The sequence below is a fragment of the Chelon labrosus genome (assembly GCF_963514085.1).
Source record: "Chelon labrosus genome assembly, chromosome: 12".
NCBI classification, from domain to species: Eukaryota; Metazoa; Chordata; class Actinopteri; order Mugiliformes; family Mugilidae; genus Chelon; species Chelon labrosus.
In genome coordinates this window covers 2,945,110-2,957,774 of record NC_140345.1, presented here as the reverse complement: position 1 = coordinate 2,957,774, position 12,665 = coordinate 2,945,110, and the positions used below count along the sequence as shown (strand labels likewise).

General features: G+C 42.0%; 1 protein-coding gene across 5 annotated transcripts in view; it reads left to right on the top strand.

Moving 5' to 3' along the window:
- The window catches only part of mef2d (myocyte enhancer factor 2d), an 86,912-nt gene that overhangs the window by 36,326 nt on the left and 37,921 nt on the right, over positions 1 to 12,665 (top strand). For all 5 annotated transcript variants that reach the window (XM_084556554.1, XM_084556552.1, XM_084556551.1 and 2 more), the window contains exon 3: positions 3,882 to 4,085. In XM_084556554.1, coding sequence (XP_084412680.1) covers positions 3,882 to 4,085 — 204 coding nt within the window. The remainder of the gene's footprint in view (positions 1 to 3,881; positions 4,086 to 12,665) is intronic.

Here is a 12,665-nt window from a genome sequence, read left to right as displayed (position 1 = left end):
ATAAAACCACTCGCCCCCTTCCTTTCTTTCTCTCCTCGCTGAGGATGTCTTATTCTTCAGTTGCCATTGGTTACCTGGCAATTCAGCTCTTAATGTCAATTACCTTGAGCTTGTTTATCCTTTGTGGTAAACACCAGGATTGAAGCTTAGACCCAAAGTCACCACCACGCTGCCCACTTTTTCTAAGAATAGAAGAAGAAAGAAAAACAGTGGTTTCATTGCTGTGTTTGGACTAATTCTGTTTGTGTTCGGTGCTGGTCGATGGCCTTGTAATTTGTTAAGAGAACAGTTGTTGTTGATTGCAGTGGCTTGTCTCTTCATCACCAACCAGTCTTGTCATCCTGCACAGCCGTAATTTCCTCCTTTCCCAACATCGCCACATAATTTATCTGCTCATTCTGTGTGAGAGAGAGGAAGAGGAGGGAGAGAGGAGAGGGGGAGATATGTAGATAGGCAGGGAGATAAAGATGGGGCGAGGGAGGTAAGATGATGGTAGCAGTGTGTGATGAGGTGGGAAATGGGGGGCGGAGGAGGGGAGTCGGTTGCCCATGGATACGACCCCGATATAATTTGATTTGTGGCAGCAGGAAGCAATGAGTGAGCGAACGCGAGCGAACGAGCGGAGGGAGGGGGAGGGAAGACAGGAGGGAGGGAGGATGTGGAAAAAAGTGAGAGAGAAGAGAAAACGAGGGCGAGAAAGTAAGAGACGAGAAAAAGAGAGAAGAAGGCATGAGGGAGGCTTAAACATGTCGGGCGCAGAAGCAGATAGGAGAGATGGAGTGATCACCGGAGAGAGGGAGAGAAAGAGATGGAGAGATTGTGGTTCTCACATGGCTGCTTTTCTTTTGCTTTCATCTTCAGTGTTTCTATCTTATCTCCACCTCTCTATCTTTTCCTCCCTTTCTTTCCTTATTCAATTCATTTCAATTACAGTTTCAGTTCAAAAGTGCGCTGCCGGCTGAGCAGCCTGCAGCCAGAGAAGTGCAGCCTGTATCAATGCAAGTAAACGCAAGATGTAAAATAATTAAGCCATTCATTCACTGACCATATAAATCCAGTAAAGTGCAAGTGAAAGTGACCTTTCTCAACTTAACATGAAACTATTGTCTACATTTATAATAAAACTCTGAAATTCATACATATTTTCAACACCTGTGGAGAAATGTAGTTCACTATTTGCTGTTAGTTAAAAATGACACCTGACAAAGTACACTTACCTGGATTGGTATTAAGAAGCAACAACCATGCTAGCAACTCCACGATGGCCACGATTTTGACATTTACCATGTTCACCCTCTTGGTTCAGTAAGCTAACATGCTAACTTTTGCAAATCAGAACTGAGCACAAAGTTAGGCCGGGTGGATATGTCATTAGTTTTGCTTTTTTCCCACAAACCCAAGAATGGGACCAAAAATTTGACATGGTGCTGGAGCTTGATTGCCTGAAAGAAATTGACAAATTTTTTACCAGAATATTAATCTGGTAACACATTTTTGGATTTCATTATGTGGCATGTTTCAACCAATACACATTAAAAAAAAAAAAAGTACCTCTACACGCAATTGGTTAGTCCTACGACCAATCAGAGCCATTGTTGAATACAACCTCAGACTAACTTTGGGCTGGCTTCCGGTGTAGGTGCTAGATGGTAAATCAGAAGATTGCCAAAGTAAGAAGAATTTATCCTCTGGAAACCTTATTATAAATATTGGAAAAATATATCTGCTCTTATTCTATATTTTTATGTGTATAGATTGAGATTTAGTTTATTTTATCTTATTTTTATTTTTAATTTTCTTCACTTATTTAAGGTTTAAGAGAGTAAAGCTAGCGGAGTCAAATTCCCTGTATGTGCACATACTTGGTCATTAAAGCTGATTCTGATTCTGTTCAACAGTCATCAATGTCATTTCACAAAAGATCATGTCAAACTCACAGTGGTATCATGAGAAAGGTCAAGGGATCTCTAGTGTTGGTAGGATTCATCCTATTGGGACACTGAAAATTAAAAATCATTGAAATGTTTTCTCTGAACCAAAGATTTGATTCCCTTTTGCTCCTTCCCAGTGTAAAAAGCAAACCGCTTTAGTAGAACAACAAGCATCAAAGACTTCAAGAAAATAGGTTTTGGATCACATAATGTAGTGCAGATGAACTTCCAGGATGGTGCACCTCAGGCCGTGACACCAAAGATGCCACAACAGGTTTTTGGCTTTTACGTCTGATGGAAAATGTGTTTGACGTCACTCGAGGGTGTGGCCTGTAGAGCAGCATGCTTGAAACCTCTTTCACACCATCTGTGTACACATTTACTTTTACTTTCATTTCACCCGCATCAAACGGGAGACACTGTAGCAGTACCTGAAGCCGTCTCTTCTTTTTCTTCCGCTAATCCTTCTCTCCCTGTGTGTGTTTGTTTTTGTCCTATCCTGTGTGTTTAATCCAAACAAAGCCAAATCTCCCCGGATTGTAAATACCAGTTGGTTATAGCAGGGAAGCGCTTCTAAAGCCAACCAGCAGATAACAAGGGACCCTGTGCTTTAGCAACACTCCCAGTTCTGTTCTGCTTGTTCACAACCGAGGGGGCTCGTACATGAGCGTGTGTGTTATGTGTGCGTGCGTGAGGGAAAGGGAGAAATAACGTGTGACAGAAGGAGAGTGTGGAAAAGAGAGCGAGGGAGAGCGTCTGACATAGAAAGAGAGCATGGAAAAGAGCATAACAGAGTGTGAAAACGACTGGGAGAGTGAATGTGACGGGAGAAAGAGGAGTGTGTGGAGGGAAACGAAAGCCAGTGTGTGCGGCAAATACAAACCCGGGTACTTGAAAGAGAGCATGTTTAGACAGTGTCTAGAAGTCTTCTTCCTCAAAATGTCTCTGTCTTGTAACACACAGTCCATTTGCGCAGTCCGTATCTCTTTGTCCTAGAAGCCCTTGCGGGAGCCTCAGCACACACGGCTATAAAACAGTGATTAGTCTTGAAATGCAAAAAGCTTAAATTATACTTTCTGTTTAACCGAGCATAAGCTGGTTTAAACTTCTCTGGTTCGGGATGATGTGAAGTCAACCCTCGGGGGAAGAGCTTAACATTTTGGGAAATATGCTTTTTTACTTTCGTGCCAAGACTGAGATTGAGAGTCAGTGGGAGGTCAGATAACGTACTGTAAAATTGCAACTGGTCATTTTTTTCCTTTTTTTTATTTATTTATTTTTCAACTCTGCTAAATAAACGGTATAAATAAATGCTCTAGATGCCCCTATTTTTTTATCTCGGCTTCAGATTTTTTCAGTGGAATCAATTCAGCTCTCACCAAGTGAACTGTTTTTAAATGGTTGTCTTGTATCTTTTGTGCAGATTTTTTAAATTTTATTTTATTCCAATAATAATAATTTTAAACACTTTTATAAAAGGAGCAGATTTGCAACATATTTTTATGTCCTCACACATCCAAAATGTATTGTATTGCAAGACAACAAGATTATTGTAATTATTTTCAAATAGCTTATTTTTAAATGTTTGGTTAATAATTTACACTTTATGGACTTGCATAAGTATACATTATTTATGGGTAACTTTCTTTCATGTCAAAATCTAAAAATCTGCACGTATCGACTGCCCACACGGCTGCCAACATCCTTTTTGGAATATATCTGGACGTTAACTGAAGCGGATAGGGCTCGTTGCATTTGCAGGGCCTTAATTAAAATAAATTGAATTACGTATAATGAATAAACAATGAATATTATTCTTCTGTGAACATGTTGTTGATTAAAAATTTAAGATTTACCGGAATTTTATCTTCATCAAAAAATATCCATCAACTCAACTCTCTTTTTTTCCCCCTCTCCTTTCCTGCGCTCTTCTCTTTCTCCCTCCACCAGGTGACGTTCACCAAGCGGAAGTTTGGTTTGATGAAAAAGGCGTACGAGCTGAGCGTCCTCTGCGACTGCGAGATCGCCCTCATCATCTTCAACCACTCCAACAAGCTGTTCCAGTACGCCAGCACTGACATGGACAAGGTCCTGCTCAAGTACACCGAGTATAACGAGCCCCACGAGAGCCGGACTAACGCCGACATTATCGAGGTAAAGCGTGGGGACGGGAGAGAAGGGCAGTAATAGAGGGAAAGTATGTACCCTGGTTAAGTTAAGTCCTCAAGGCAAAAATTAGATTCTGGAAACAGTACTTTTTTTATTCTTTTTTTTTTTTTCTTTTTCAACATTTAAATGTTGGCATGCTGTTCGTTGTTGATGCAGTCTACCAGTACTTGGTACTCAGTTTATTCCCCAGTGGGATCATTAAGATTTAATCTTAACTAATCTAATCTAACCCTCTCCAGACTCAGATTCAGAGTTAATTAAGTCTCGTCCAGTTTATTAAGGCTAGTCCAGTCCATTGCAGTCTAGTCTTTTTTAACTGTTTCCAGCTTGGCTTGCTTAACTTTTTTTTTTAAAACACACCGATATGTTATAACTTGTTTGTTGAATCTGTACAAAAACCAAAGTGTAAAAACAAAAAGTTGTGACACTGTTGGGGTTATGCTACCTTTGGACCCAGGGCAGCTGTTTCCTCCATGCTTTCAGTTTTTACACCAACCATCTCCTGGCTATAGGAGTAAGCAAACAAATAAGGTCTTAAATTTACATTTGACCTAGCTTTCATATGACGTGGCAGTGTAGCTGGGCCCACCCTATCCTCCACATCTTACCCACTGGCATCACCCATAATGTTACCCAGAGACCTCCCCAACAACAACAGCAACAAACCAAAGGACAATACCTGGGAGCAAGTGGGAAACCACCTCGGCACAAAATGGCCACCAGAGAGCGTGTCTGTCAAGAACAGTTGATAAAAATAATGTTTCTTCATTTGCATATTGACTATAAGAGGGTTCAGAAATGAGGTTGGGGAGAAGGTGTGAGGTCAATCGCTGAGTTCCTTTTTTTAATGTTTGTGTAATATGAATTCATTTGTTTCTGAACGTCTTTCCTTCCTGTGGGAAAAGGCTTCGCTGGAGCTTTTCAGGCGAATACGGAACAGATTTACATGCCTTGCTGACCCTTTTATACATAATGGCCCTCTCATGAATTGAACACGAGATGGTTAGGTATGATTCAGCGAGCCGTGTACACTGCAGTACAGCACTTATGCGTCATATGGAGCGTTGACTTAGAGCTCCATCTTGCTTGGCTTTGAATACTTTTCGAGTTTGTTTTTTACACAGAAGCTCCTGATCGTTGAACCACAAAGAAACTGTCAACAGGAAGTCAGGAAGGAATGTTCATGCTTAAGTCATATTCCACAAAAACACACTCTTCAAGGCAGATAAGGTGGACAGCTTACGAATATATTTAAGCCACTAAGGTTGGACACTGACATGACCTAAACATTTTAAACATATCCAAACACGCTAAGCAAAGGCATGTTTGAATTTACCATGACCTGGATGTTTGAGACCCTTCACAGACAAACAATTTCAACTAAATTTCCCAATCTGAATACTGGCTTCATAATTTTTGTGTTGGCAACGACCTTAACTATGAACGAAAAAGTAATAATGGAGTGGGAGTCAATCCCCATGACAGTTTTTATCAGCTGCTTCTAAACAGCTGAATAAAAAAATATAGAGAATAGATAATAATACCACAGAAACAAATATTTTCCTCTGGTTTCTGATTCACTGCGTTTATGGCGTAACTGTCCCAGGAGTGATGCATTTTGGCAGCACATGATGAGCTTTATTGCCCCTTTTCAGGTTGTTTTATCAAATATGTTATTGGAAGAAACCCAAAGGTTGCACACATTGTTTGACTCATCTCACAAACCCCTGGGACACTCATCTGGCCTTAGAGGCTTTCTCATTTTCCAGGTTTTCTGAAGCTGCCCACAAACATCTAAATCAGTCTCTAACTGTTATGTGCTGGAGGCATTTATAATACAACTGACAGCCATTTTCCACTGCTTCACCTGTAGGAACCATTGATTAAATTTATTTCCTGGTCCTCTCACATTCAAAACTGACATTCGAAACCGACAACTTTTCTGTTGAGAAATGTCTTTGCTTCTCATCTGAATAGTTAATCAGGGTAAATGCAAGGAAACACGTTGTTTAATAAATCCCCATTATATCAAGGCTACAATATCCACAATGCGTGTGTGTAAAGAGATTCAACTAACTGAATGTTCACGGGGGACCTTTCCTAAGTGTATTCCCTTAAATCCCTGAGTTTAGTATACAGGGTCTGGTAATGTTTTGATTGAAAAGGGACTACAGGTCTTTGGAGCCAAAGCAGAATGCATCTAAGGGGATTTTATCTAATAAGGGCTGGAGTCCAGTAATTGCTAAAATCTTAGTGAAAGTGTTTGTGAAGCAGTTTTGTCTATGAGTGGGCAGAAGGTAAGACTGAGGTAGCAAAGTTTTGGGCCGTATTTTTTCCCTCCTCCTCTCTGTCTGTCTGTCACTTTCTCTCTTCCTTTTTGCTCTTCTTCCTCGCTCCCCTTCCTCCTTAATCTCCAGATTCACTCGGTCACGACAATTTTCCCCTTCTTTGCCGTCCTTCCCTTTCTGTCTGTCTCAGAGTGTCAGCAGTAAAGCCTTTCTGTAGGCTGTATCTCCAGCTGCAGATGCCTCTTAAGTGTATGCAAGTGTGTGTGTGTGTCGTGGCAGGGCGTTGGGCTGCTCCAGGCCACATCAGCTCAAGCTCCAGTGGTTCTGTTTGTGTGTGTACATGTGTTTGTGTTTTCAAGTGTGTCTCTCTGTCTCTTACTCTCTCTTTACGTGTGTTCATTAGTGTGTGTGCGTGCGTGCGTGCGTGCGTGCGTGCGTGCGTGCGTGCGTGCAGAAGTCCACCGCTCTCTCTGTTTGCACACTCCGCATTGGCCCATGAGAACGCCTCATACAATATTCAGGTTTGGTGAGCCTCTTGGTCGTGTGTCAGCCTGGGTGTGTGTCCTACACGGGAGCCTCCCTCCTATACCGACCTTTATACTGTCTTCCCACCCACCCGGCTATCTCATCCGTCCTGTCCTGCAGGCCAGAAGAAGACATGAGGCATTTAGCAACGTTCGCTAACACTTGTCCTCAGCTGTCCCCTTCGTACACCTCCTTGTTAAGCGGGTGTTAGTGTCGCCCGTCCCCGTCATTTGCCATTAGTCCTTCTTCTTTTGCAGTTGCAGCGGCGTAATGAATCATTACAATTGAAAGATACGTTTTTAAAAGTAAAATATCACTCAGAATTCTGCCAAAAATCTAATATGATGAGCTTTTGCCTAAATCTGTGAGGCAACAAATAAATGTAGCCATCACACAAATTCAGTTCAGTGAAATGGGTAATATTATGAGTGTAAAAAGTAGAAAATCCTCACAAAATGTAATTTCTAGTAAACATTACACTGGAAAATAGTACCTTAGTTAAGTGGACTATTTTCAGCAGATGAATGATCCAAATTTGGTGCTCTAGTGAGGCCTGTACTGAATGTGGGATTTAGCCTAAATAAACTACGGCACAGTGTGTCAGTGTTCACGGCAGCGGGGGAACAATGTCGCCAAATGGAACCGCGTGGCCCACTGAAATGTTATTAATACATTCTGGACAACAGCGGAGCTCCATGGCACAAAGGAATTAGAAATATCAAGCGTTCAATCCCCACCTAATTCTTGTTGTGGCTCTTTGACTTTATCGGTTTAGTTTTTCATTTCTCTGCTGTCCTCTCCATTTTTCACATTTGAAGGCTACGACTGGTCACATGTAACTAAAATGTCAGACATGAAGTGTCGGAGCTTTCAGCGGAACCCAGCAGATTAGAGTAGCCAGTGTGACCGAATGGATGAATTATACAATAATTATTAAAGCATATCTGCAGTGGCATTTGGTGTAACAGCGCTGGTCGAGGGCCGGGTTGAGACATACCAAGCGACAGAGTGAGAGAGAGGAAGAGCAGGGGATAATTGGATAGTCACAAAATGTGCCCATTTGCTGCTCTGCCTCTGTGAGTCTCTCCAAGCAAGTGCTTTTGAGTATAAATTATGAAGTGTGGATATAGTCACGCAGGCACACACACTCATACATGCACACACATACACACTCGTGTTATGCTTGGTATATGTCACACTGCATGTACTGTACATGCACGCCGCAATGTCCCTGAATGCTTAGGAGCACTTAAGTTTGCACTGAGGTGTGTGTATGTGTGTGTGTTTGTAAGCATGGAGTCTGTATTCATCACACGGTTAGACATTCCTTCACTCCAGTGCAAGCCTGAGAGGCAATACATATGCACACACAGCCTCTATTTGAGATGCACGTGCTTCTTGGAAGTGTGTGTTTGTGTGTTTGTGTGTGTGTGTGTGAGCAGCCTGCCTCTCCTGTCAGAATGTGTTAATCCGCTTGACTGCAGATCCCAATCAGGGCAAAGAAAGGAAGAGAGCGAGAGACAGAGGGAACACGAAAGAGCGAGATGCTAAAAGAGTGATGATGAATAGCCAAGGAGAGAGAGAGCAAGATGGGTGGAGAAGGGGAATGCCCTTTTTTCTTTAAGCGGCTCAAGGAAGGCAGATCTCAGCGGCGAGCTTCGCTGCAGGGGTTTAAGGACCTTGGGCACCGCCCCAATCTTCCTGGGTCGCAGCCAGGGGAGCTTCACGTATCGCATAACAGCCCTTGATAGTATTTGCCCAGTAAGCAGCTGATTCTGTTTGCTGCCATGATAGCCTCAGCACTTCAAACAAATACTGTAGGACCCCAAAATAATATAAGGGCATGCTGGGAAATTCATCCCTCTCCAGACTTGCACACCCACATCTCCCCCGACCCTCTCCCCCGACCCCTCCTCCCCTAGCACACACAGGTTGGAGTTGATTCCTTTGTTGCCACGGAGATGTTCAGATAATCCGCCTTTGCTATCCAAACTCTGAGGACTTCCGGCTAAGACCTGTCATATCCTGAAGTCCTAATCTGGACTAAAGGAGGTCACGGTGAGGCCTGTCAACACATGTCAACTGATCACTCACACTTGTTTGAATCAGTTTATCATAAAACTTCACTCGAAGGACTTAATAAACACAGGCTCTATGCGGCACATTCTTGTGATATCTCAAGAACACCTTGAGGGAATCTCTTCATTGGTAAAAGGGGACGATCACTCTACTTGTTAAATTAGAAAATGGTGTGGGTTTTGGGGGAAGACATCACTATTTCACAAACCCAACACAAATCAAAGCAAAACAAATCTTTAGAAGATCAACTTACAATGGTGCCAAGACCCCGTTAAAAAGTTGTGTTGGAAGCCCTTGATTGATGAATTGATAACTCTCAGTGTTGGCCCACTCAGTGATGTACACCTACCCCAAAAAATTGTCGTTTGTCAAACTAAATGACCTTCCCACTTTTTACTTCAGCCTTTATCGGTGTAAGCAAACATACACCAATCAGTCCCAAGATGTTATCTGTGTTGTGTGACAGACCGTCTTGTATCCAAGGAGGGATGTCATGCATTATTGGCTTCCTTTGTTACAGAGCAAATCGACCAGAGGTCTCGCAAGAATCCAGCGAGAGCAGAGTTCCATTGATGTCATGGATAAATAACTCCAGTCAGAGCTGAGGTCATGGCTGTTTGGGCAGTGGTGGGTGACAAAACCAAATCTAAAAGCTCAAACTGTGTCCAAATGGTTCTATAGAAAAAACTATTTGACTTTATTAAACTGAATTAACAATACCTTTACAAGTGAACGGCAAACAAAGAAGATTTGATATGAATTGATTGATTTCTTTCAATTGAGTGAGTCATTGATTCTGAATAGAAGAGAGCAGAAGCAAGAGGACAGACAGGAAGCTTGATTTGGCAGATACATGTATTTGGTCTTTGTATACTTATTTTTTTAGTTTAAGGAATAGTGACCAATAGTAGATTTTGGACATTTTACAGTGGAAAGTCTGTGTTTGGTCCGTGAGACTGTTTCCTCACATCTCAAAGCTTAGGAGGTTAGCGACATGAAAAACAACTGCTGATCTATAATACAGCATCCGAGGTGCCTGGCAGCCAGCGCTGTGCTGAGACTGTGGACATGTTGTCCCATAAGACCGACTGGAGGGGGCTGTGTGTCTGCCTGTGTCTGACTTGCTTCTGCTCTTCTGTATGTGACATGCCACAATGGGAAGTGGCATTACATTGACCAGAGCTAAACAGCAGGGAGTCTACCTACTACCTAAGTCAAAGTCTACATAGTCTGTAACAACACATAAACAACGCATACAATACTTTATGAAAGCTTCAAAACACTAAATGTATAGAAGTTTTAAAAGAAACAGAGAGGTCTTCTCATGTCAAAAATAAGTTCCAGTGCCTATATGAAATTTTTTACAACTAAAAGATCATGTTCAATTACGCCTCTTTTGCAAATATTGGGGGATAGAATCCATGTCAAAATATATTACAAAATTTATCTAAAGGAAACATGAAGCTTAAGTGCTCTGAGTTTGACTGATTGATTTGTTCTTCGTCGCTTACATCGGAAAACTTTTAATGGCCAGGATGAACCAGAAAATATATTACAGTAGAAAAAAAAGTCCACAATACAACCAGACTATTATGAAAAAAGATTGTTAAAATTGTTTTAATTGCAAAATGCAGTGCAAATCCATATTTTGTCTGAGCACACTATGCCATTATAGCTGCTCATTTTCTCCTTGATACACCTGCACACTGGTCTTTTATGGTGCATGGCAGGTGAGATCTTTGGAGCAACTTGAAGAACTAGCCGCAGATCTTTATGCTGTCTTTCCAGACTGGAAGAGCTGCACCATCAGATGCGTTATCCCTTGTTACCTTGATGCTGAAGACAGACAGCCCTTTATGTCGCGGGCTGTATGTTAGGATTTGTTGCCATGCTGCAGAATTAAATTTAAGATTGTTAAGAATCCTCAAGTGGCTAAAACACACATACGTAGCTACATATACTCTCAGTTAAACCTGCACATGCAAATGCACAGTGTAGATGTCCAGATACAAAAACAGGAACAAAAACAGCATAAAACAAAAGAGGCAAAGTCTGAAGTCTAGTCAAGTGCACAAGTCATGCACTGTCACACACAGATACAGCGCACGCATACATTGTTTGTAGAATAAAAAGGACAAAAAGATGACAAAAAGGAAACATGAAGAAGAGAAAGACTGACAAAAAGAGGGGAAAGGGGCTGGGTATGTTTTAAATGGATGGTGCTGAAGCCAACTCAATACAAGGAGTAATACAATAATGCTATCTAAAGTAACTACTTGTAAGACAATATTATGATGACTGGTGTGTGAATGTGTGTGCTTGTGTGAGCGAATGGGTAGATGTGTCACTGTGTGTCTATATAAAAACAAGACCATAATAATTTTCATGTCTTGGTGAAGGAATAAGAGATAAAACAGCACAGAGAGAGAGAGAGAGAGAGAGAGAGAGAGAGAGAGAGAGGACGACAGGAAATGAGCGACCAGGGAGAGTCACATATGGGGACATTACAAGGAAGGGAGAGATGTTGAGGGTAGAAAAACACATGAGGACACGGGCGAGACTTTGCACTTTTCTGCGAGACAGCGGGAGCTGCGTTAAAGGTGCTGAGCCCAGAGATGAGAGGGCGAGAGAAAGACAAAAAGAGATAGAGGAGAGAGCGGCAGCAGCATTTCATGGAGAGCTGGAAACAGAGGGCGGGCGGACAGGCGGGTGGGCGAGAGAGTGAGCCAGAGGGGAAGGAAGGGTGGGGGGGAGGGGGCGGGGCCTGCGAGCAGCCGCAGCCAGTTAGAGGCCGGCGTGGTGCTCTGCAGGGTGAATCTTACCCTGGCAACACAATAGAGCAAGAGAGAGGGAGACGGTGGACAGGTGAACAGATGGCTGACTGACTGAGAGACAAGCTGATCAGTCCACTACACAGAGAGAGAGTGTGTGTGTGTGTGTGAGAGAGAGAGAGAGAGAGAGAGAGAGAATGGGAATGTACTGTCATGTAACAGAAAATGTTCACTGTATGAGAGAGTGGGAAGAAAAACAAAGAAATGGGGGGGGGGGGCAATGTTTGCTCTGTAGTGTTCACAAAATATCAGTTGACTTTACATGAGACGAAGACAAGAGACAAGCCTGCGATTTCCAAAAAAATATCAAGTGTGTGTGAAAGCAAGTGGAGGCAGTGTGAGAAGGAAGCATACTGTGCATCTGTTAGCATCCATATGTCAGTGTTTGCATTAGGGCTGTCACTTTTTAAATGTAAGTCAAACTACGAAATGCAGGGCGAAAAAAATATATATAGATTTCAGTGGCGGCTGCTGGTCTTTCAAATAGGGGAAGCCCAGTTTTGTAAAATTGGCCAATTATTACATCATTAAATTTATCAGGGTTACTAATTAATTCTCCTTATATTGTATAGGCCTATGTTTATAGTTATTATTAGTTAATTACAGTGCATGAAAATGCACTCTACTGTTATCAAAAGTGTTCTTCGTATTATTATTATCATTCTTCTAACCAAAATTCATTTAATTAATTCAGCTTGAATCGTTTAACGTAGAAACTTCATTCAACTTTTAAGCTATCAACTTTTAAACTACAGTGGGTGCAGCTAGCTAGCTGGCTGGCTAGTTTACCCCCTACAACTGCAAATAAACGAACTTTTTAAAACTGAAATGAAAACAAGTAG